This window comes from Perissodus microlepis, chromosome 3 (assembly GCF_051167445.1).
Source record: "Perissodus microlepis isolate ML-2025 ecotype Zambia chromosome 3, ASM5116744v1, whole genome shotgun sequence".
Lineage (NCBI taxonomy): Eukaryota > Metazoa > Chordata > Actinopteri > Cichliformes > Cichlidae > Perissodus > Perissodus microlepis.
The window spans coordinates 39,582,004-39,605,588 of record NC_140463.1 but is presented as its reverse complement, the minus strand read 5'-3'; the positions used below and the strand labels follow the sequence as shown (position 1 = coordinate 39,605,588).

At 42.5% G+C, this 23,585-nt stretch overlaps 1 protein-coding gene across 2 annotated transcripts in view; it reads left to right on the top strand.

The window, feature by feature from the left end:
- Positions 1-8,900, top strand: part of pcxb (pyruvate carboxylase b) — a 291,593-nt gene extending 282,693 nt beyond the window's left edge. For both annotated transcript variants that reach the window (XM_084924410.1, XM_084924409.1), the window contains exons 25-27: positions 4,774-4,914; positions 5,408-5,509; positions 5,983-8,900. In XM_084924410.1, the coding sequence (XP_084780536.1) occupies positions 4,774-4,914; positions 5,408-5,509; positions 5,983-6,132 (393 nt within the window). In that variant the 3' untranslated portion in view covers positions 6,133-8,900. The remainder of the gene's footprint in view (positions 1-4,773; positions 4,915-5,407; positions 5,510-5,982) is intronic.
- Positions 8,901-23,585: the final 14,685 nt, after the last annotated feature.

Sequence of the window (23,585 nt, the reverse complement as noted above, 5' to 3'; positions counted from 1 at the left end):
TATACACCTACTCACGGGTTACTGGTCAGTCCATAGCAGTCATGCCCCCACACATGCATACAGCACTAAAAAGAGGCGGAGGGCGACATCGCCTTACGTGTATCTGGCATGTGCTGATGACTCAGTGTGCTATTAATCATGTTTGACAGAAATATAAACACAGATTTTCACAAACACGGAGTCATTTATTTACCGACCATCACCGCTAATGTGCGCAGACACCGACACATAATCTCATTACTGTCACGGGCGACACAAGTCATTAATAAAGTCGCATCAAAGACATTGTGTTAAGCAGAAAGGGAAACTTGTTTAACGCAGGGATATGATAAACAAAAATGGCTAAGCAGGTGAGTCTGACAGGAGGCTGCATGACTGGTGCGTAAAGGCGAGAAGAGCACTGTGTCGCTGGGTTAGAAGAGATTCATGATGTGTGTATGTGAGACACAAAAACAGTATAGTGATAAGAAACCAAAGCAGGAAGCAGCTGAGTGTTTGGTCTAAAAGTATTTTATTGGCTTTGAAACCATCAATGTAGTTTATCTGATGTTAAGTGCAGAAGAATTTGTTATACATACTAATTCTAAGAAGGTCCTAAGTCTGAGGTGTGCAGTTGTTTTAGTAGGTATACTGACTTTAAATAACTTCTCTTGCTTATCTGTGGGGCTCAGAACCTGAAGACTGTAGGTGGTTAACTGTGAAACAATAGAAGAGGTGTAATGTAGAGAAGCTTATGCAACAAAGGTGGCGACTGCAGACAGCACACAGTGTTGGATTTTATAGTTGGTTATACATTCACATCTCTAACAAATAATCAAAAGATTCATAAATGGTTAGAAACTCTTCTTATATGCAGTTAGTGTTTTATATAGGAACGCCTGAGAGGAGATGTAGTGTAGAAGACACACAAATGGAAAAAGGTAGGCAGCTGTGTTTTTTTGCAAAGCGCTGTCAAGGGCCTAACAAAACAGCATCAGCTGCAGAGAAGTTTAGTGTAAAGGAATGTGAAGAAGAGAGAGACAGAAGGCAAAAGCTTGCAAAGAAAGAGTCGGAGCACCCAGAGAAAGAGAATAAAATTAAGATCAATACATATCTGCAGCATCGTGTATTTTTGTCTTTGCACTGAGGTTTAGTTTGGAATATCAATGGACACTCAGCAGCTCAGATGGCAGTGTGGGGTACGAAGGGAAGCATAAACAAAGTAGGAGAGGCGGAGAGCTACACAACCGATAAGAGAAGCCGAAAGAGGCAGATGATGGAAATTAATAATGGCATGAGAGTCGCAGTGGCCCCAGAAATAGGTAACAAAATAACAATACAAAATAGAAAGCCGTGACACATGGGAGGACTGACAAAGAGCGAGATTGAAAGCCAGAGAGAAAAAGTTGGACAAATAGAAAGACGGGGAAAAATGAGTTTCCGCCCAGTGAGATGAGATTTGAGAAGGGCTGTGAGATAAATGAAGAAGTAGAGCGGCTGGTGTCGAGGGGAAGACCGGCAAGCCAGAAAGCACGACTGATCGGAATTGATATGAGAAGGTGGTCGACCTGCTTGTGCTTCACAGAGATGAGGCGCGTCTGTCTTAAGACACACTCACAGGTAGCAAACAACAGAGTTAACAGCTGTGCAAAAGACAGGAAGCATTTTTCGCCTCCTCTGGCCCACTGTCATGTCTCTGTCATTCCCCCTGCCTGCCTCTTTATTTCTCTAATTGTCATTCTGTCTAAACCACGTCTCCTCTATTTGATGTCTGAATTGACATGTCTGGTAAAAGTAAAAACAGATTCAGTTTCTAGCCTCAGAGGACATGTGCAGAATGAATATGGCTGTATGTATATGTATATACAGCAGATGGAAACCCACATTGTGTTAAATATATAAATGAATGAATAAATAAATAAATTATATATAAATAAACTGGGATATTTTTCTGCATCACTCCCAAAACATGAATTTTGGGCCAAAATGGAAACTTTTATGGTGAACAGAATTAATTCTACCACACACACAGACGACACAGTTGTGTGATCTCAGTCAGTAGCAGCGCAGCATTTCCTCCTCCTGCTCTTATAGCACTAGAAGCAGATTGACAACCACCCAGGAGCCTGCTGGAGAAAAGGGGCCAGAGTACAATAATAGGTTCTTGTTTTAAAAACAAAAAAAAACCTCACAGCTAATCATTTGAGTCGCTCATGTTTTCTGAGGTCATTTGAGAGGTTGTCAGTTAACCTTATGAATCTGATTTTCAGTGAAAGAAAAATGGCTCCTTAAATGATTCGAAAACACAGGCGTGTGTGACATGTTTTTAATGTGCAGACAGATTTGACCGAGTTGAAATGCGAGCTATTCAAGTCACAAAAGTACACAGAAGCGTGGATCTATATGCAAGTTGACTCAGCGGGGGATGGTGTCGCATGAGAAAAGTTTATCTTCAGGAGAAAAAATATTGGACGAGTATGCAGAACACCAGAGTGCATTATATAACTGCCACCTGGCGCCTGGGATTTGAGTTTTCTTTGACATAAATAGGCACAAACTGGTGTATGAATATTCAAAAGACTGGAGAAAATGAACTTGAATCAAACTGCTTACAGACTGTAGGCCAAACACTGACTCTCCTCATAGGTGTCAGCTGGGTTTTTTTTGCAGGTCAGTGGGCAAAGAACAGGAGTCATCAAATTGGGGTTCCCTGGGTCAGATTTGGAGCTAGATTACAGAAATGCTCCGCTTCTCTTGATTGAATCAACAGTTGCTTTCTATTAAGTACTCTGTGGTCTGTAAGCAGTGCTGCAATTTCGCCTCTGTCTGTCAAATGTGACAGAACCACAGACTTTAAGAGGTGTAAAAAAGAAATACTTACAGGACTTAAATTATTTACAGCTGTTCTTTTTCAAGGTAGGATGAGCCCTGCTCCATTTTTATTCTATGACAGAGAAGGCAGAAGATTCAGAGTTGATTTCAAGTGTTGCACTTGCACATGGTAGGTGTTCACTGGAACTGTCAATGTAAGGTGCAGAAAGATGTTGATGCAAGTAAAGGTGGTCATCATCAAGCAAAGAAACAAACAAAATAAAAGTATCACAGAGGGAAAAAGGTGCCAAATTGGCTATGTAGTGCATTCTTAGAAAATTAGGAATGCACTGGCCAGCTCAGATTGAGCCAAATGCTGCACAACCGATTGGACAACGTTTCACAGTGCTGAGTTTTTGGGGTGAAGAAATGTGATATTCTTCAACGGTCATGTCAGTCACCTGATCACAAACCAGCAGAGGATGCTCTTTAGTGCATGAAGACAAAACTGAGCAGTAACTCGATGCAGGTGCAGTGAAGGCCTGGCTGAGCATCTCAAGGGGAGAAAAAACACCATGTGGTGATGTCCACAAGTTCTTGGCTGCAAAGGATTTTTTGAAAACCAGGGCAGTGCACTGTCACCTCACAGTGAGAACGTCCTGGGTTTGAATGCAGCCGGTGTGCCTGTTTTGTTATGTCTGCATTGGTTCTCTCTGAGTGTTCTGGTTTCCTCCCACAGTCCAGGGACTAGGTTAATTGTCGAGTGCAAGCGGAAGAAAATGGATGGATAGACGGCATTTAAAATGATCCTTTGTGTATTTTCACAATAGTGTTTATTTTGAGTTTTTGAATATTGGAGACTGTCTAAAATGACTAAGCTTTCAAAGCTTCCAGTTCTGACCAACACGTACAGCATGAAAGAGCCTGCATTTGTCCCGCAGTTAGGAAACTCACATTATTACAAAAGCAAAGTGAATTAAAAACACTGTAATTATATGTGCATACAGTACATTAGTCGTCCTCACAAACCATTGCATCATTGCTTAGTTGTGTTTTCTTCTTTATAGACGTAATTATTGATGTTTCCCATTGTTATAGCTAAGAAGTTTAAAAAAATATTGGAGAGACTTTGAACTAAATGGGAACATTTTTATGCTTACGGCCTATTTGTGTGGTTTAAAGTGCTTGCACACTTGGTTCAGTTAATTTGAAGGGACACTGCCTGCAGTGTGAACTAAAAACACAGATTGAATCTATCAAAAAATTTACATTTGATGATTCTCTGATAGCAGAAAGCGATTTTAGCAGCAATTTAAACTCCAAACTGCCGTTCAAGGAAGTGTCACACAAAGCATGTTTTAGGCTGTGATTAAGAAATTTGCATAAGCCTGTTTTTTTACCCCACTACACTATTCTGTTAAGAGCAGTATTAACCCACAGCCCCTAGTCTAAATGGTTGGCACTTATAGTGGTTTGAGCTCAGCGCTTCCCAAACACATACACCACATTAGCAACAGAGCTAACATGTAAGTTGCTTCCTGTAAACGGGGACAATTCTTTGTTCGCCGTCTTACACAAACACACTTCAGCACACGCAGGTTAAGTAAAAAGCACAGAGGTAAAATAGATACAGGAAATTAACTGGATGTGGTGACATTAAAAACCGCTTTAAAAAAAAAAAAAACGCTCTTATTGAGTGTCAAATAAAAATTCTCACAGACATAGGATGTCTTATTGCTTTCAGCCCACTCTAAAAGCAATAAGAACTCAGGAAGAGGAGGAAATATTGTCTGCCTAAGTTAACTTTTTCTCTTCCAACGGGCTCTGCAGTCTGTTTTATTGCTGCAGCTGGACTTGTGAACTGAGTATCCATGTGTTAATTTCAGTCTTCTAATGCAATATAATCGCCATCGCTTCCTCCTGCACACCGTCCCCTCTTTAATTTTTCTTGCTGCGCTTCTCATCTTCTCTGTTGTGTTTCAGGTGGAGCTGGAGAGAGGGAAGATCCTCCACATCAAGGCCTTGGCACTGGGTGACCTGAACAAGGCCGGGCAGAGAGAGGTCTTTTTTGAGCTCAATGGACAGCTGAGATCTGTGCTTGTTAAAGACACAGTCGCCATGAAGGTACGCAGGAAATGTTTGGGGAGAGACGTGAGATACAGCTGGGAAAGTGGACGGGTTGATGACGTTGACTGAACGTTGCAGAGAAATTAATACTTTTAATCAAAGGACAAACTTGCGAGTTGGTAAATGATGAATAACCGTTAGACTGGATAGTTTGAGTGAAAGATGGATATCCTTGAATTATAATTGTATAAAGCATGCAAGGGAAGATTCTTGAAAAATGTTTGGCACGTTGAAGTCGGATTTGAAAAGGAAAAACAGATTTCGTGACAGACAGTCTATCCCTAGTGATTTTTATTCATAGAAACAGATGGTTGTGAAGTGTAGAAGGGGACTCAGCAGGGAGGAACATTTCAATGGGCAGTTATGACAATATGGATAGATCATTGCCTGGATGAGTGGATAAATGGCGACAGGCATGTGTGGGGGTACTTGGAAGAGTGACTGACCAGACAGATGGATGCGTTAAGTATTTCTTTATCTCTTCACCCAGGAAATGAAATTCCATCCCAAAGCTCAGAAGTCCATCCGGGGCCAGGTGGGAGCACCGATGCCTGGAAAGGTCCTAGAGGTCAAAGTAAAAGTTGGATCCAAGGTCAGTCGATTTAGGGTTTTTACAGTTTTTCCCTCCTCATCATGTGATCTCTCATTTCAATTAAAATACTTCTGCTTTTTGTAATTGCTCTTAATGTTCTAACATTTGGATACTTGATCTAATCCCGTTGAGTCAATGCAAGGTCTTTTTTCAAAGATTGTCTCTTTGGCCTCAGCAGCAAAATTCTTTTCTGTAAATAAATAGCAAGGCAGTGAGAATAAATAACAAACAGGACAAATGTGTTCAAAACATTGGAGAACAAAGTGCTTGGAAGTAGTGCACACTTCTGAACCTGAGACATCCTCAGAAGAGTCTTGTGCGGACTAAAGAGAAAAACCTCAGACATTGCTGTAGTAGAATCTAAATTTCTGAGTTTCATGAGACATAAACATCCAAATTTAAACCAGCTGGTTTTGTTCCTCGATCTGTACATTTGACGTGTTTTTATTGAGCTGTGCTTGCAATTCTTACAGGTGGAGAAAGGTCAACCGCTGTGTGTCCTCTCTGCCATGAAGATGGAGACTGTGGTCAACTCCCCAATGGCTGGGACCATTAAGGCTATTCATGTCACACCCGATGCTTCCCTGGAGGGAGATGACCTGATACTGGAAATTGAAGAATAGAGCGCAGGGGGGGAGTGGCAGGAGGCAGGCGTTCAGACGATATGATCCCGGAAATGGTGGCAGCTGGAGAAACGGGGAGATTTAAAATGAGGAGGAAGAGGAAGACGGGCGTTTGTGGCCCTAGATATGTATATATTCCTTTGGGTGCACTGGGGGATGCACAATGAGGCCGTATTCATATCCAGATACCTGATGGGAGCAAATTACTGAGTCCCCTGTTAAAGTAATTCCATAGTTGTGGTATTTAACTCAAATAATGGCATCTTTGCGCACATCCGTCAACTTGTGGAAAATAGCATTAAATATTTTAGAGTAAGATCATGTATTTGAAATGTGATACATTCCACTGCTGAAACTAGTCTTAATGTGAGCTAAATATATCTAATGCTAACAGGGTTTTAACTACGTGCATTGCTGTTGCCTCACACATTCAACGTGAGTGGATTGAACTTTTTGTCTCTGACTGCTCGGTGATTTCATACTTTGCTGGTTTCAAATGAGAAGAATAGACTTGTGGATGTATTACACAGTCGCTGTTGTTCGTATGGGAACAATCTTCGTTTTTCTTTGTTCACGGTGCATTCTGGGAATGTGTAATCACTGTAGCATTTAGGCACAACCCCTCCCCAACATTTCCTTAGAAATGACAGCACAGTACACTGAGGGGCTGAAGAATGAAATCACATTTTGTCCATCTGGTTTTGAGACCATAGTTTTGTATGGGGTTTTATTGCAAGAAGAGAAGCACAATAAAGATGGTTTGTTGACAAGGGCGCACCAGAAACATCTCATGTCGAAGGCCAGTGAAAGTAAGTGGTTTCCTTTTTTAAAAGATCTCTGCAGGTGTTTTCTTACTCATGTCTGATTTTAACCCCCACCCACCCTCAAAATGTGGATATATGCAAATAGGATTAGCGTTGGTTTGAACATGGCTCTTAATTCAAAGCGTATCTGTATGAATATTTAGAGGTTTGTTGACACAGACGTGGCATTTGAGGTCTTTTTAGAGTGTCTGGTTTGTGTGATGTTGGAAAAGTTGTCAGAGAAGCAGTTTGACGGTCTCTTCAGAACCAGAGATTATGGCGGATGGTCTGTCTGCATGGGGATTTTCAATGCTAGGTGTAAATGGGATTACATGGTGCTGTAATGGAGCCATGTGATGTTATTTTCTGAGGCTCTGCTGATTAATTTATGGATTAATTCTCTGTCAAATGATGTTAAATTAGCCGGACTAATAAGGGACTCTGGAGACTCCCAGCAGCAGCAGCACTCTGCTTTATACATCTATGTGGGTGTGTTTGTACCAATGAGTCAATGTGCACGCGTGTGAGAGCAAATTCAGCCCCTCCCCCATAACACACCAGCTGATATTTAAATGTATTCACATGCACACCATACTCTGATGCAAAATATCCAAACTAGCCCCTAAGTGCTGTCTGGATCACAGCAAATAAATCTAATCTAGTGCAAAGGACTGTGGTTTTGGCTCTATAATGACTGTCCAGCACATTTAAAAACCAGTGAGAATAAACAAAAATTATACTCAGTTTTGCCCCAGTGTTTGCTGCAGGCCTTTCACCCTAAAAAGCGATGACTGAATGTTGAATTACTCTGACCGGTGACAGAAAAATCACACATCATCTGCAGAAAGTGTCAATGTTTCCTCATAAGGCAGTGAAGCATGAAGTGTTTGGGACAGCGAGCCAGGAGAGAGATCACAGCAGATTCCTTTCCCCAGATCATCTGTGCTCCTTCACAGAATACACTGATTGGGGGACAAAATTAAAATATCACTTTGTACTGCACTGGATTATTTCCAGCAGTTTTGCTCCATTACCTCTGAGAATGAATCCGCTTTCGAACCGTGCATCAATACTGAGCAGCGACGCCGTAGTTAATTGGGACTCTGTCTCCTCGCTCTCCCAGGCCACTGCAGTGCCTCGCTGGATCTCCTGGTTTATCATGTTTGACTCTTTTCAAAGAGACAAACTTGTATTGGTGGGATTTTTTTTTTTTTTTTTTTTTTAATGAATAAGTGTTTCTGACAAGCTGTTGCGCAGTAATGTTAAAGTTCCCGCCTCCTCTTCTGGTTAGCAATCCTCGCTTACCTGCTTTATCTGCCTCATCTACCCAACCACCTTTTCATTTATCCCTCCATCCCCCTGTCGCTTCCCTCTGTGTATATTTGCACATGTTAGATGATAACAGCAGTTCATGCAATAAAGTTTCAATGCTTCTCTCTGTCTTAGCCAGCAATCATTCTAACAGACATGCTTATGACAATGTACTACTGCTCAGTGTCTCGGGGAAAGAAGAATAAATTGGAGAAAAAGTACACACAGCTGGAAAATGTTATTTGTTTCAGACAAGGGGATATAATGTCAGCCTATTCTGGAGCTCATGCTATCTACAGCGGAGCTGTCAGAATATGAATATAGGGTCTGTGACATTTCCATTTTCCTTGTATCACATCTTTTTTTTTTTATGAAACAAAGCTGTTTATTTAGCAGAAATACTGCCTGCTGATTTCTTTCTCCATGTCTCCATTACAGCAAATGTTCTCAAGGGTTCGTTTGTCTTCTAAATCTACATTTCTTTCTAATTTACTGTTGTAGTTTACATTTACCTGTTCTAAGTATGTTTGGGTCCTTTGAGAGACTCTGAGCTGGATTGCAAAAGAAGGAAAACGGATTGCATCTCAAAAATAAAAATAAAGTGATATATGTTCTCTGTACTTACAAATAAAGTTAGCTCTAACTAAATCTGAATCGTGTTGGTGTGCATTGTATATTCTACACGATACATGTTATTATAGACCACAACACCGAAACTATTGACAGGTGCGTAACATCAGTGATCTTGTTACGATGTGATGTCCTGCTGGCAAATCCTGGGTCCTTGATTCATTTCTTTGACACGTCGGAAACGCCATGTTGCAGACCAAGCACCCACCCTGACAGCAGCAGCAGCAGGGAGATGGTCTCCACACACAGTTTAAGGAACACAGCAAAGAGCCCAAGTCTCCAAACTCCTGAGTCGAGCATCCACAGGTTGCCCTCTAGCAAGATTGAGTCCTGTGGGTCATCAAGGGTCTCTGTGGATCAAAAGCCCTGCTGCTACCTGCTAGACACCTGCAGAAGTACCACGTCCCTGCCTGGGTCAGAGCAGTTTTCTCAGTGCACCTTCCCATTATTAGGCGATTATTTTGTGGCTAATTTTAGTAAAACCATAAGCGCCGAAAGAAAAGCACAAAAGACTCGAGTGGAGGGCAGCTTTGGTTTTTAAGAACTAATAATCTCAGTCTTTCGGTCAAAGTTTCCCTACAAACGTCACGCTGATCTTGCTGGAGTAAAATGTGTATTTTATCTGAAAGCTGGAGTCGTGCATTTCGTATGAAGCTGTCAAATCACAGCCCTTTCAGAACAATGTGTCCCACCAGTAATTAGATTTCACCAAATGGGGAAAAAACAAAAACTTGGCATACACTGAAATCCTGCTGATCAATGCAAGAAAATTATACTCCTGTTTTCTCACCTTTTGTTGCTGGAATGTGACAGGATCTGTTGGTGTGCTGGAGGCAGGCTGTTTGGGTTATTTTACATAAGTAGGTTCATGTTGTTTTCTCAGCCCACCCCTGCCTCTTATTACCATTCAATCCGAGTGTGGTTGCGTTGAAGGATTTAAAAATAAAAAAATTTCTTGATACTTTTCCAAATAACTTGATTCGTGTGTGGCAGGTTACGCATCTCCTCTGACACCCTGCTGTCTTTAAAGGGGTTCGATAGATCTGATTACCTACTTATTAACCGCACCGAATCACTCAAGTTTGTAGTTCAACTGGTATTATTGATCATGCTTCACTTACTCTGTGCATGCTTGCTGGGTGGATGCTGGCAGCTGACGCTGGTTGACATTCTCAAACTCCTCCATGGATCTAGTGACTCGGAGCGTCGCTAAGCCATGCGCGGTTGGCTTGCATCCACTCGGTAAAGTAGGTTAACTGAAGGTGGTGAGGGAGGAAATGGTGCCAGGATGGAAGAATAGCTTGGTGCTTAATTGTCGTCAGATTAAATCGCAGAGGTAATTTTGTGATAAGATGGATGTTGTGACCCACTTTTCAGCTGATTTGAGTGACGGCCTTGATTAATAATAACTTAATCAAATTTGCATATGTGGAAAAACAGAGATGGATGATAACAGTCGGCTATGACCTTGATTGGTTTCCTGATGTCGCGTGAAACAAACATGGTAAACGGTTTGAGACGGTCCTACAGCAGCTGCCTAAAATTAACCAATGTCAGCTGAAGGGAAGTTCAGTGTAGGTAAACTCTTTACCTGAAGGACTCCAACTCAGCAGTAACCTTTCTAAATGTTACTGTATTACCCAGATGGGAGGGAGCTCTCATTTTCAAACTTCCAGCACATTTATGCATAGCTTCCTGTAGCTTTCATGTGGTCTGAGTAGGATACCAACTATTGATGACTGGTAAGTATAAAACATTTAAACGCATTTACAACAACAAACGTTTATTCTTAATTGGGTCTCTGCTGACTTTCTTGCGGTCAGAGCAATCATTTGTATGTCAGCTGAATATTTATGAGGTGCTGATGATCACATTTATGAAAGGCCTAGTAATCTGCAATCACATGGGTTCCCGTGGCAACAGAAATGTAATGCACGTTGTGTTCCTGTGAATATTTCATTTTTCACATGCAGAGCAAAACTTCAATTTGCTCTTAAAAATGAGGCTAAACAGACTAAAGCTCTAACTCCCTTTTAGGGCCACACCAAAGGCATGAGCTGTTGCCTTGTATATAATCAACTACTCGCTAGCTAAATAAAGCACTGGAGTTTACTTGAGTGGCTGTAACCAAAACCCAAGCCTACACCTATCAGAGTGATGTTGTTTTCAGCAGAAACGGCTCGAGACGAGCACAGACTAAGGCTCAGCTATGGACTGTTAGGCTTTGATGTGGAATTAAAGACCACTGATTTAATTTCAACTGAGACTTACCAAGTGGTCAGTGACACAACTCTGAGTGATCACGATGTGTTCTTACTGTTGTATATACACCAATCAGGCATAACATAACCAACACAGACAGGTGCTCATTAACCTTCTGCTGCCACAACAGCCCTGACCCGTCCAGTCGTGGACACCATTGGATCCCCAAAAGTGTGCTGTGGTATCTGGCACCAGGATATTAGCAACAGACCCTTTAAGTTGTGAAGTGGTGCCTCTATGGTTTGGGCTAGTTTGTCCTGCACATCCCATATTTGCTTGATTGGATTTAGATCTGAGGAGTTTGGAAGCACTACTCAACACATCCAACTCGTCATTGTGCTCCTCAAACCATTCCGGAACCACTTTATCTGCACATTATCCTGCTGAAAGAGGCCACAGTCATCAGGGAATACTGTTATTCCAAAAAGGTGTACATGGTCTGCAGCAATACTTAGGTAGATGGTATGTATCAAAGTGACATTCACATCGATGGCAGGACTCAAGGCTTCCCAGCAGAACATTGTCCAAAGCATCAAACTGCCTCTGCCAGTTTGCTTTTCCCCGTAGTGCATCCTGCTGTCAGGTGTTCCACAGAGAAGCGGTGCACATGCACCTGGCCATCCATGTGATTTATCAGATCACATCACCACCTTCCGTGGTCCAGTTCTCCATTGTTGGTGCTTTCAGTGGTGAACAGGGGTCAGCATGGGCGCCCTGACTGGTCTGTGGCTTTGCACACACATACAGAATAAAACTTTGATGCTGTGTATTCTGACACCTTTCCATTAGAACCAGCATTAACCATTTTGACAATTTGAGCTATAATTGGATCGCCATTATCCTGTCGTTCGTTCACCACTGTTGCTTCCTTGGACCATTTTGATAGATACTGACCATTGCAGACTGGGAACATCCCACAGGAGGTGCAGCTTTGGAGATGTTCTGTCTTTCCATCACAGTTTAGTCCTTATCAAATCCGCTCAAATCCTTATGGTTGTCTATTTTTCCTGCTTCTAACATTGAGGATGTTTTGTCTAATCAGTGTATATGTAGATAGACTTTTACTAACAAGCTTCCCAGAGATTTTCCCCATAATAATAGAAGGGGATGATTTTTGCTACCACTCTTTTAACACATTTAATTCAAAGTTGGCGAGATTTCTTTTTTTAAAAGAAAAAAATCCTTTACTTATACCTCGGATTCATCTCCAGCAGTCGCTTTCATAAATTTAACATTATTCATGACCACCTACAGGATGAAAAAAAGCACACGTCCTAATCCCCCATCTTTAATGTGCATTTCAGCAGGATGTCTCAAAATGGTCAAATCATATCTAACTCACCTAGCACAGTAAAAGTAATTTTTAAAAACGCAGTTGGACATCGTGCGTTTAACTTCAGCACCGTTTGCTGTTGAAATGAACATTGTTTCCAAAAATGTTTTTTTAGTAATTGTACGTTTTCATCTTCCCATTCTACCAAAATGTTCCCTAGAGAGCTAGAGTCCACGATCTCTAGCTCACAGGTGTCCTGTAGACCTTTTGTATGGAAAGACTTTCAAATATCAGAAGGGGACTGATGATGCCCGTGTCTCCGTAAACCGTGATGAACCAGCATGCACAAAAGCAGGACCCCCACCCGAGTGGAATGTGGCCATCATTAAGATGCCTGCGTTTTCCAAACCTCTTTAAAAAGGATCCATCTGAGGGCGGTCTGGTGATTAGGGTAAATGGACTAGCTCTTACAGTACGCAGCACTTCTCTGCTCCAGCTTTCTATACTACAAACCTCGCTCCTCCGTTCATACTGTCTAAGTGCTTCCTATCTAACAGTCACACTTCAGTGAACACATCAGGAGCACCTCAGGCTTCAGTATCTTGCCCAAGGATACCGTGCAGCAACAAGGGATTGAACCACCAACCTTTCAAAAAGTGGACAGACACCCCAAGGCTGTGACGTATTATTCATGTTACATGCCCGGCGGCTGGAAATGCAATGAACAGTTGTGTGGATACTCGGTCACCCTTGCTTCTGCGGGAACTATTACAGTACTGTGCAAAAGTCTTGAGCCCCTCATTTCTTTATTTTGCTTCGAGGGAGACACTTTCTTGCTTTTTCTTTGTTTTTTAAGTGGTCTTGAGCAACAGTTCTCAGAGTTTTTCAAAGATGGTCTTTGGACATTGGCTGCTTTTTCACTTGGGGGTTGTTATGTTAAAACACTTGACCTATTCAAGCACCTAACTAAAGGGATGAACCAACATTGTGTTTACACATAACGGCAAAGACTGATTTGAAATGAGCTCTTTGGTACTTTGTTACTAGCAGGCTGTTGGAAAAACACATCATTTGTTTCCAATTGTTTATCTGAATGCATAAAACATTAGATAACAGTTTGATGGGCTTAAAATAGTATTTCTGACCCAACAAGATGTTTCCAAAGAGCCACCAGACCCAAAACATGCCAGCCGACTGACTAATGCTTTCAGCTTTGCTTAATGTAAGCAGACAAAAGCAGCTGCAGCAACATGTCACTACTGAGAAGCCAAAGCATGTTGTTCCTGTGCTGCTTAATAACTAAACTTACCACAATGAGTTTCTGCTGGTTTTACAAAAGGCCAATACGTTAGCAGGACTGAACATTCAGAGAGCTTTTCTTGTTAAAGCCTGTGTTGTTTACACCAACTTGAGGGCTTATTCTTCTTTTACTCGAGCACTGCTGCCTTCTATAGCACTTCACCTTGCCTTTAATTACCTCGCTTTGCCACTCATAAATAGCAGGAATGGCACTACTATATTAAGCATTTCTCTAAAGTGCGAGTGAAATACCCTCAACTCTGAATTTTAAAGTGGAACACTCAATCGAACCCGTAAAGCAACAATGGTTCGTCTCGTCACATCACAGCTAAATCTGCTGTAAGACGTTCAGATTTTACTGAAATACAGGAAAAGGTAGGTTTTGCCCACAGTGGGCAGCTTTTCCTTCTGTGGGTAAAACCGTCCCTCAGAACGGGTCAAAGCCCTGCTTTGATGAGGTCTGAGCATCACAAGGAAGGCAGATGATTTCATTTCGTTTGGTCTTGAGGTCGCACGTGAAATTTCTCATTTGGATCCCCAACTGAAACTATGACCGAGCGCTAGAGTTCAAGTCCCTTTGATGTATCCCTTTTGTGTCTTTTCACCGTCCAAACAGCCAGCTAATGCTTACAGGGTAGAGCTGTGAAGTCTTGGCAACTCTGCGTGTCAAACACCTTCTGAAGAATATCTCTAGTTTTGGCAGACGGTGTGGCAGCAGCTGTCCGTGGAGCCAGCTTTCTAACCCGTGCATGAGTCTTTTACATGGGCCACGGGGGTCCGCTGCTCTGTTGAGGTGCAACTTTCCCTTCTAATCCCTTTGCTGCTGTTCGATAATCCCTTCACTGCTTGCTTTGCTGCTTTCTTTGCTGTAATCCCTCTGCTTGAATAAAAAGAGAATAGACAAGGAGGATGGGGTACACAGTGTCTCAGACAGATGGGATTGATGGCTCTGTCACTCACTGAGCCTCCTGTCAATCAGCACAGCTGGGATTTGATCCATCCAGCCACTGATGCTGCCCAGTTGCTGCCGTTTCTGAGCGCTCCAAGAGCCAGCTCAGATAACAAAGTGAATGATTCTAATCAGTGAAAATAAGCCCGAGATATGAAATGCATGCTAAAAAGCTCACGTATATACAGCTGATGAAAGCTCGGTCGGTGAAACAGCAGCAGTGGCCACACCATCATACGTGGGCTACTTTCAAATGAGGGATTTCATCAAGCGCTCCCCCGGCAGGTGTGGTCCACTGCCATCTCCATTTCTTTTCCATTACTCCCTCTTCAAAGATTGCTTGTGGGGACAATTTTACACCTGTCTGAGAACCGTCAGCCAGGGTGCACGCGGGGCAGTAAAAACATCCCACCCTACATGTTCCCAGAGAAATGTCCCAGTCGGCGTGATGGTGACATCCAATTTGCCCACAAACGATGGGATCATCGTTTGCAAGGTGCAAGCCACCGAACATTTGGGATGCAGACTGGAACCCAGTCTGCATCCCAAACTATCTTCCCAGAAGTCTCCTGCTTCAGCTTCAGTTGCTTCATTAGACATTAACAACACAGCAGTGCATCACAAAGCCATGGGCGACCCTCACGAGTGACGACTTAACAATGCACACATCAATTAAGCAGGCGGATCAATGCGGCGTGCTGACCACACTGACAAGTTCAATTTCTGGTGAACGCCATCAAATGATGGCCAGTAGGCGGCCACGACAGGGATCGCTTCCGATCACCTCCTGAGTCACTGTGTCAAGCACTTGTGATGCGACAGCTTAGTGACACCTTGCGCTGACGGTGCGGGTAAAGATGTGTGTCAGTGTGTGACAGAGAGAAGAGTGGGAAATGGAGTGTTTATGCAGCATGTGTGTATGTGATGAGACATCTCATTAAGTGCTAACACCGCTCCACAGAACCCGCTTAGCCTCAGGTGTCACAGAGAGCACACAGACACACAACTGCCCCTCGCTGCAACACATCACTGTTTTTAAAGTGTGTGTTCAAGTGTGAGTCGGTGCATGTGCAAAATCAGCTTGAATCAATCGGCTTGAATCAAAGCACTGCAGCAAACACGAGAGGAGCTGAAGAGCAGAAACAGAGGCGCGCACACACACACACGCAGCCAGACGGGGAGGATTCAATGCGACAGAGAGCAGGCAGAGAAAGGGAGGAGAGCGGCTCAGACTGCGACACGGAGCCGAGACGGGATTTAAGGAATGAAAAAAAGCAACGAGAGCGAAGCAGATCAAACGAGGAGAGCCAAATCGCTCTTCATTTCTTTTTATTCACGTGCGTCAGAGACACGGTGCCGATCATTAGATGTCTTTTTGCGCTGCTACATCATCCTCCACCTTAGTGTCAGAAATATTACTGTTACCGTGGCAACTGGTGTGTTCAGGGCGTAAGACTGCGACGCTGCAAAAGAACAAACAGTCCAAGCGGGCTCTTTATCACTCCCATCTTCTCTTGAGCACATACACGTCCGTGCACCTTCTGTCCGGCGTGTTATCGAGGAGAACGGGCGCAGATCACGGCAAGCTCGCGCACTCTAACATAGACCAAACACAGACAGCTCGTCTTTATAGGTGTTCGAACGAGTGATGCACAGTAGCTTTGACTTAGAGCTGGTGTGAGGAGGCTCGGCGTGTGAGGAGGCTCAGCTGAGCTGGCAGCCTGAGAGCTCCACCTGTGGCAAATGTCACTTCCTACAAGATCAGACTCCAGGCCAGAGGCTCCACCTGAAAACACTGCTCCACTGTTGTCACCAAGCTGGCAGCTTTTCCTCACAGAGAGGGTGTTCTGTGAAGGGCTGATTTATAGTCAGCCTTTCGTTGCACTAAATCATACATTTGAGTGACTGCTCGGCCTTGTTTTGTGCAAGCTGTGTCATCGCAGTACATCTTACTTTGTAATTTCATGTTAATTAACTGCTGTCTAGCAAGGTCAGTCTGTATAAAGTTAAATATCAGAAAAAGACTCGTAAAAATATTAATATTGTCCATACAGATATTGCGAGTGTTATTAAGAGCTATTTGAAACTGTTAATCATGACCGATAATTATGTGATGCTTTGCAGGATGTGTAATATCACACACACACACACACACACACACACACACACACACACACACACACACACACACACACACACACACAGTGTCAGAGTTTGCTTGTGCAGGTCTCATTTGTTTACTTTTCACTTTGCATGTTTACAACTTCCAATCACAGAGAGAGAGAGAGAGGGGCCGCCATCTGTCTGGGCTTCCTCTGCAGCTACTGGATTCATAACATGTTTGGACCAGCAGTTAACCAGCAATGCATGTTAATAAAATATGAATAGTTAGTTTAACCAACTAGTATTTGTGGTACTGATTAGTGGCAGGGGCAGCGGTGTTTAAATGTCCTGTGGACACATTCCCAGGAAAAATCCTAGTTCGTTTTCTTTTTTCCCCCCAAGAGTATTAACTGAGAAGAACACCATGACCGGATTGAAATCCATAAAAGTCTTTAAATAAATATTGCACACTGTTAAACAGCCAGCAGTACTAATTATTGAGCATCCACTCGTGCTCTTGTAGCCAGAGTGGCTTCTGTCAAGCTGTTGAACCATAAAGGCCTGATGGAGTGCTCTCATCTCTGCAGAGGACTTTTTAAACTCAGAGTAAGAGTTGGATCCTTAATCACCTTACTTGCTTTATTTGGCAGGACAGTATGGAGAGATCTGTTAGTTTTAAACTTCTTTCATTTCATAATTATTGGGGTCACTGTGTTTTTGAGACACCCACAGCTTTAGAAATGCTTTTACACCCCTGTCCACAGCCGTGCCTTTCCACAGTTCTACAGAGAGGGTCAGGGTCTATCATCGTGTCGTGCAGGAGGTGATATGCACAGCTGAGTCTAAACTACGTTTGCAGATGGATCCTCCCACAGTTTGGAGTGCTAGGGCAACAGTCTCTTCAGTAAATGAGAGGATTTAGTTTTTGATTTGGACCAATCAGGAGCGCTTCTGAGAGCACCTGAGTGTTGCAGGGTGTGTGTTTGTGGAGGAAAATGTCCGTTTAAAGTTACAGCTACATCACTACACAGTGTACAAAAAGCAGCAGACGACATCATTCTGTATCATCAATAGTAAGTGTCGAGTTCAACAGCAGCATTTTTCATCAGTAATGTGCCAGCCTTTGTTTTAGGGTGTCCAGAACAGAGCAGTGTACATGCTGTTGATGGTTTTCCCATTTCTTCTGTTGCAGACATTTTTTTCATAATTAAATTCAATACGTTTCTCTGCTTAATTGAATTTTATATAGCGCCAAATCACAACAGCAGTTGCCTCAAGGTGCTTTTATTGTAAGCACACACTTGGTGACAGAAGGAAAAACTCCCTTTTGACAGGAAGAAACCTTCGGCAGAACCAGACTCAGAGATGTGGTCGGTGGTGAGGGGAGGAAGGCAGGACAATAAACGCAAACACTGAAGAAATGTGAGTGAAGAAGAAACAGCCCCAGCAGCCCGGGGCGAATGCAGCGCAACGAAAAGGAGGATTCATAGATTTCCCAATAAGCTAAGTGTCTCTCACACAGGGCTGGATTTCATACACATGTTCATGTATTCTTATCGTGCAGTCAGTAAGAGCTAAATCTTGGATAAGCAGGAGGTGACAGCAGGTTTAACCTGATGGGAATGAGGGGAGGAATAAGGACAGTGTGTTGTGCTGCTTACTAGATGGCTTGTGTTCGTACAAATGGGCATTAAAGTGTTAAATTGGAGCTATTTCTCTTTTATTTAGAAACTAAATGACAGTTTGATTCTTTATTATTCTCAGTCAGACAAATATTATTTGAATCGGCTGTAATAAGAAAGTGAAAGCCTATACATATACCAGGGGAACTATTAAACACACATACGCCTGAGCACTCAACCTCTTAACTGCTTCCAGTTCACTTTAGGTGGTACAGCTGTCTTGTTCCCCAGCATGGGGCACGTGTAATCCCTTAGTCATCGCTCTTAGAAAGCAATAAAATACCTCTTAGTCAGGTATTCAACTACAAATGTACCTCACAATCAGACTTTTTGTGTACTCCTCTGCGTGTACTTACATTTAACAATCAGCAGCTCCAGTACCATAGAAAGTAAAGCAGACTAAAGGCAGGCTGTGCTGTGAGTGCTGCTCTATTTTGGAGGGGGGTGTCTCAAGCTATCACTGTGCTATTCATCCACAGCTGGGTAGAAGAAATAACTGCTCCCTGAGAGCTGTCAGAAGTCATCCTGGGAAATCAGCAGCTTAAGTAGAAGCAGGTGAAGCATAAGTGGATACGAATAAATAAATAAAATAGAAATCACTGTAAATTACAACACTTCATCGCAAAATAACTCCAAGAAGGCGTCATCACAGACAGATGACGTGCAGCTCTTCAGTGAAGGAGCCCTCCACGAAGACAGACGTGCCGACGGAAAAAGTGAGATTAGTTTGGTTATTATAGCTAAATTATGGCTGCTACATCTAAACGGAGCACGGACCTCGTTTTAATGACTGGAGTCGATTCTGGTAAGTAAAATTCACGTCCTGCTGGCTTTTCACATTTACTCGTTACTTACTCTTAAATTAAACTCGGAGTAATTTTTAGATTCCCGTCTGTAATTTAATTAATTGGGTTCACAGCCGGTCTTACAGTTTCATGGCATTTTCACCTAAATGAACAAGCTGAATCCACAGACACGCACAAAAAAATGCACACAACTTTCAGATTATTATGCGCTCAAGCTGCCAGACTGGCCAAGCATGTGCAACACTTGATAACCCGTGTTACTGCAGCATGATTTAACTACGCCAAAGATCTTCTTGTGAAGCTTTGAAGGGTCAAGATCTAGATTTGAATCCTGTTTCTCTCTCAGCAGCGTGCTGCGAAATGCACTGTACCGACTGTTGATGTAGCACAGCGATAATAAAGGTGACGAATAACATCACAGATCGCACACAGACATATGCACCGGCCTTATCCATCTTTCTTATCTGCCTCATCCCTACGCACACACTCGCACAAACACACACTATGGCACAGAAGTTAATTTTCTCTCTGATCTCCTGGTGTCACTAGTGTTGAATACTTGTATAAATTAAGATAATACTGAGGCGATGCTCAGAAAGAAATGAGTGAGTTTAAGGTTTTTTGTTACGATAATTGAGGGGCTTTGATGTCTGACGGGAAAAAGTTTCTACTAAAAAACTGGAACACGAAAATTAGAAAGTAGAAGTGTCTAATTTTCTCCAACGCTGGTTCTTATTAGCAACGACGACATAGTAATGCCCATGGTGGAGACACAGGAACAGACACTGAGAAGAAATGTCATTAATGAATGTGAATGCGCAAAAACTCACATCTGCTGCAGTCTGTAGCCTTAAAATTAATAGGTTATTTTATTGTTTGTTCGTTTTTTAAATAGCATATATGGAGTACAAACTTTGTTCAGACTCTTTAAAAAAATAAGTGTGCCATAAGAACAGAGAGCAAATATCTGAGTCTTGGCTCAGATGCTTGTAGAGGTTGTTCCACGAGCAGCACACTGCCTCAGCTGGGTCTCCTTCGGCCTTAAATTCAGACTTTGTGCAGAGCCGTCCTGTGTAATTCAAAGACTTAAGAGAGCACACTGGCCGGGATGGAGTTAGGTTAGTAATGTAGCGAGGGGCTAAACCGTGAAATACTTGAAAATAATCTCAAAAATCAGATAAAACACCAAAAACCAGAGTTGGGAGTACAAACTAACATCAGCAGCACACTAAACACAGAGAAAGACTGAAGCATACAAATTGGCTTCTTCAAACACCAAAACTGTGCAATACTTAGTTTATTCTTCTTTGTTATTATATCTGTTTTTCTAAGGCGTTTGTCAGTCAGTGTGACTGTCCCTCTTTTTCCACTTTCCCCACATCTACCTCCTAAGTTTAAACAAGTCTTCTGTTTATAGATCCTTCAGAACCGTCGTAGCGATCTAAAATGTTATGTTATCATTTACAGACTTGTATATGTTACATATCTATTTAACATTTGTGCTATACTTGTACTAAATAATTAATCTTACTTTAGTTATAAGGATTTCCTTCTCAAATTAAAATATTAAACTTGCAGTTTCAGGACCTTTTGACCCTTTTGCTCTTCGATGCAGCTTCCTCCAGCAACTGTAACATTTTCCAGTGAACACAAGCTAAGCTGATACAAATGTGAGATGCAGAATGAGTGTGTTTGTTAAATATTGTAGTGTTTTGCTGACGCCCTCGACATATAACAGCCTTCCATATAGCATACGCGAGTCTTTTAGATTCTCTCTTTTGATCAGATGTGAACTTCACACTGAAAAGTTGAAGTCAAGTTCACTGAAAATCCAACTTTCGTTCACACCGGCGGGAGATGACGTCAGCAAATGTCGACGGCATTGGCATTTCCAGCGTGCAAACCGCTAACACGTGCGCTGGCATCGCACGTGTTCAATGAGAGCGAGCGAGAGCTCAAACGCACATCGGTGGTTAAAGACTAGTATTGACTGTGGTAAATTAAACACCCTCATTAAGATGGCCTCGTGACCCAGTAAACAAAGCTGTGGTGTGTGTGTGTGTCCGCACACAACACATTTAAGTGATCGTGCTGCATGACTCAGTGAATCACAAGGTGGGGTGGCCTAAGTATCTACAGTATAGCAGTCTGGTATGCAGAACCCAGATATTTCACACTTTACTCCCACTCTGAGCTGAAAGATTTTATTGTAACAAAGTCGGATGATTAAAGCTCTATGTGATATTTTGGATTCTTGAGATTAATAAAATGCCTCAGTTTAATGTGAAAGGGGCTGCTTGTGCCAGCCCTCCTAAGAATTAACCTTTTACTCAACTGGAGCTCTGAGTAGCTTTTAACCACGTGAAGCACCATTGTCTGGCTGCTGCACAGACCACACTGTTGAGCCCTTAATAACACTCTGCAGCCGTTTCCAGCGCGCACAAATCACACGATTGATGATGTTGTCCCGTCGCTCTCTTCTCTCACCACTCACCCCCAACCAATCACAGCACACGGCTGCCCCTCAATCAGCCCGCTTCTGCTTGTGGCTTTTCTCTAAAAATAGGTGTTTTCCTTCCCACTGTCGCCAAGTGCTTGCTCATAGGATTGTTTGGGTTTCTTTCTTATTTCTTATCTTATTGCAGGGTCTTTGCTTTACAGTATAAAAAGCCTTGACGTGACTGTTGCAGGGAATTGGCACAACATCAATCATACTGAACTGAATTAAAAATATCAATAAATAATACACTACACGATGACGCAGTGAACAAAACGAGCACACATACCCGTCTTTCTATTGAAAGCCTGGTGAGCAGCGTCTATGCCCTTTAGTTGAGTTTGCTGAAACTTGGTTTGATGTAGACAGTCCACGTTCACAGGAAGAGTCAAGCAAGGCCAAGATATTTACTATAGCTTAAAAAAACCTACTTAAATATTCCAGGTTCGGACTGGAGTTAACCTTCAAAGAGCCGACATCTCTGCAGCTAAATGTGAAGACTAACCCCCAGTTTAAAAGATGTCAGTTACATAAACAATGGACTGCTGATGGATTCAACACTAAGCGTGCACATGTCCCACAATTTAGCTGCTCACTTGAACGCCTCCCGCATCTCAACACATACAAAATGATAGCCTTTTACACAATCTGCCCATTTTACATCCCCCTTTTCAGCCATACAATTCATGAGACATGAATTCAATGCAGCATACAAAGCATGAAAGCACCTCTTTCGCTGTGTAACCTCCACCCGTGGGAGGAGTGACAGGTATTGTTTATCAAACCATCGATGGGCCAATCAAAGCATATATTCAGCGTGCCTCTCCCAGTTCACGGACGACTCCTGAACCAAAGACTTGTCTCGATAACTTGTCAGATTGTGAACTGGAGGATCCGTTTGGTGAATGCACCTACTGTCAGAACAGCTGCAGGGCAAGAGGCCACAAACCTCACAGCACCGACACGTCTGCAAAAGTGTGGATTCATTCAGAAGCATTTTACACAGCGGCACATGTTTAAGTTTAAGACTTTAGGGGAAATAAACACTCAACTGCAACAACAACAGTCTGAGACAATAAAGATGGCATTTCAGGGGGTCCGAGCATTTCAGGCTTTCACTGAGAAGACTTCTATTGTCCTTTAAAATCTGTACCCAATTTGCCGAACCATCTCAATTTTCCTCAGCATTTACAAACCTTTTACATTTAGAGGATTACATTTGAATTCAGTGTAAAATCCATTAGAAAGATGCTGATGAATCAAGGTCTGTAACAAACAGCATCAATATTGAAGCAGTCTTGTGTCGCCGTGTTCATATTTGATTGCAAGCGTACCTCAGGGAGTCTGGCACTTACCCAAAACAAAGCATGTCACGCTAATGTCTAACGAATTATTGAAGTGGTTTTTCAGTCTCATAAGCGCCAGCGTTTCCTCTTTTTCTCAAGGACTGACTTAAAGTCGTCATCAACGATGCAAATACTTCTCATATCTGCAGGTCTAAAAATGGCTTTTGTGACATTCTGTACATGTAACATACAACAAATAAATTGTGTTTGAAAAGAAGCGGTCCTTTAGCCATCTTTCTTATTGTAATATTCCCAATTTACTTATCCGAAACAAAGCACAGAGAGACAAAAGCTTCTTTATGTTGAAACACACCACAGCGCGAGGAACTGAACCCATGTTGTGTGCATACGTGTGCAGAGAGACATGAGGTGCTAACTCGGTGATGATGCTTTATTTTAAACTCGCTCCTCCTTATTAAAAATTACACCCGCGTGCATCAGTTTCGTAATGCACAGCTCACCGTTTAAAAAGACACATACATACAAAAATAC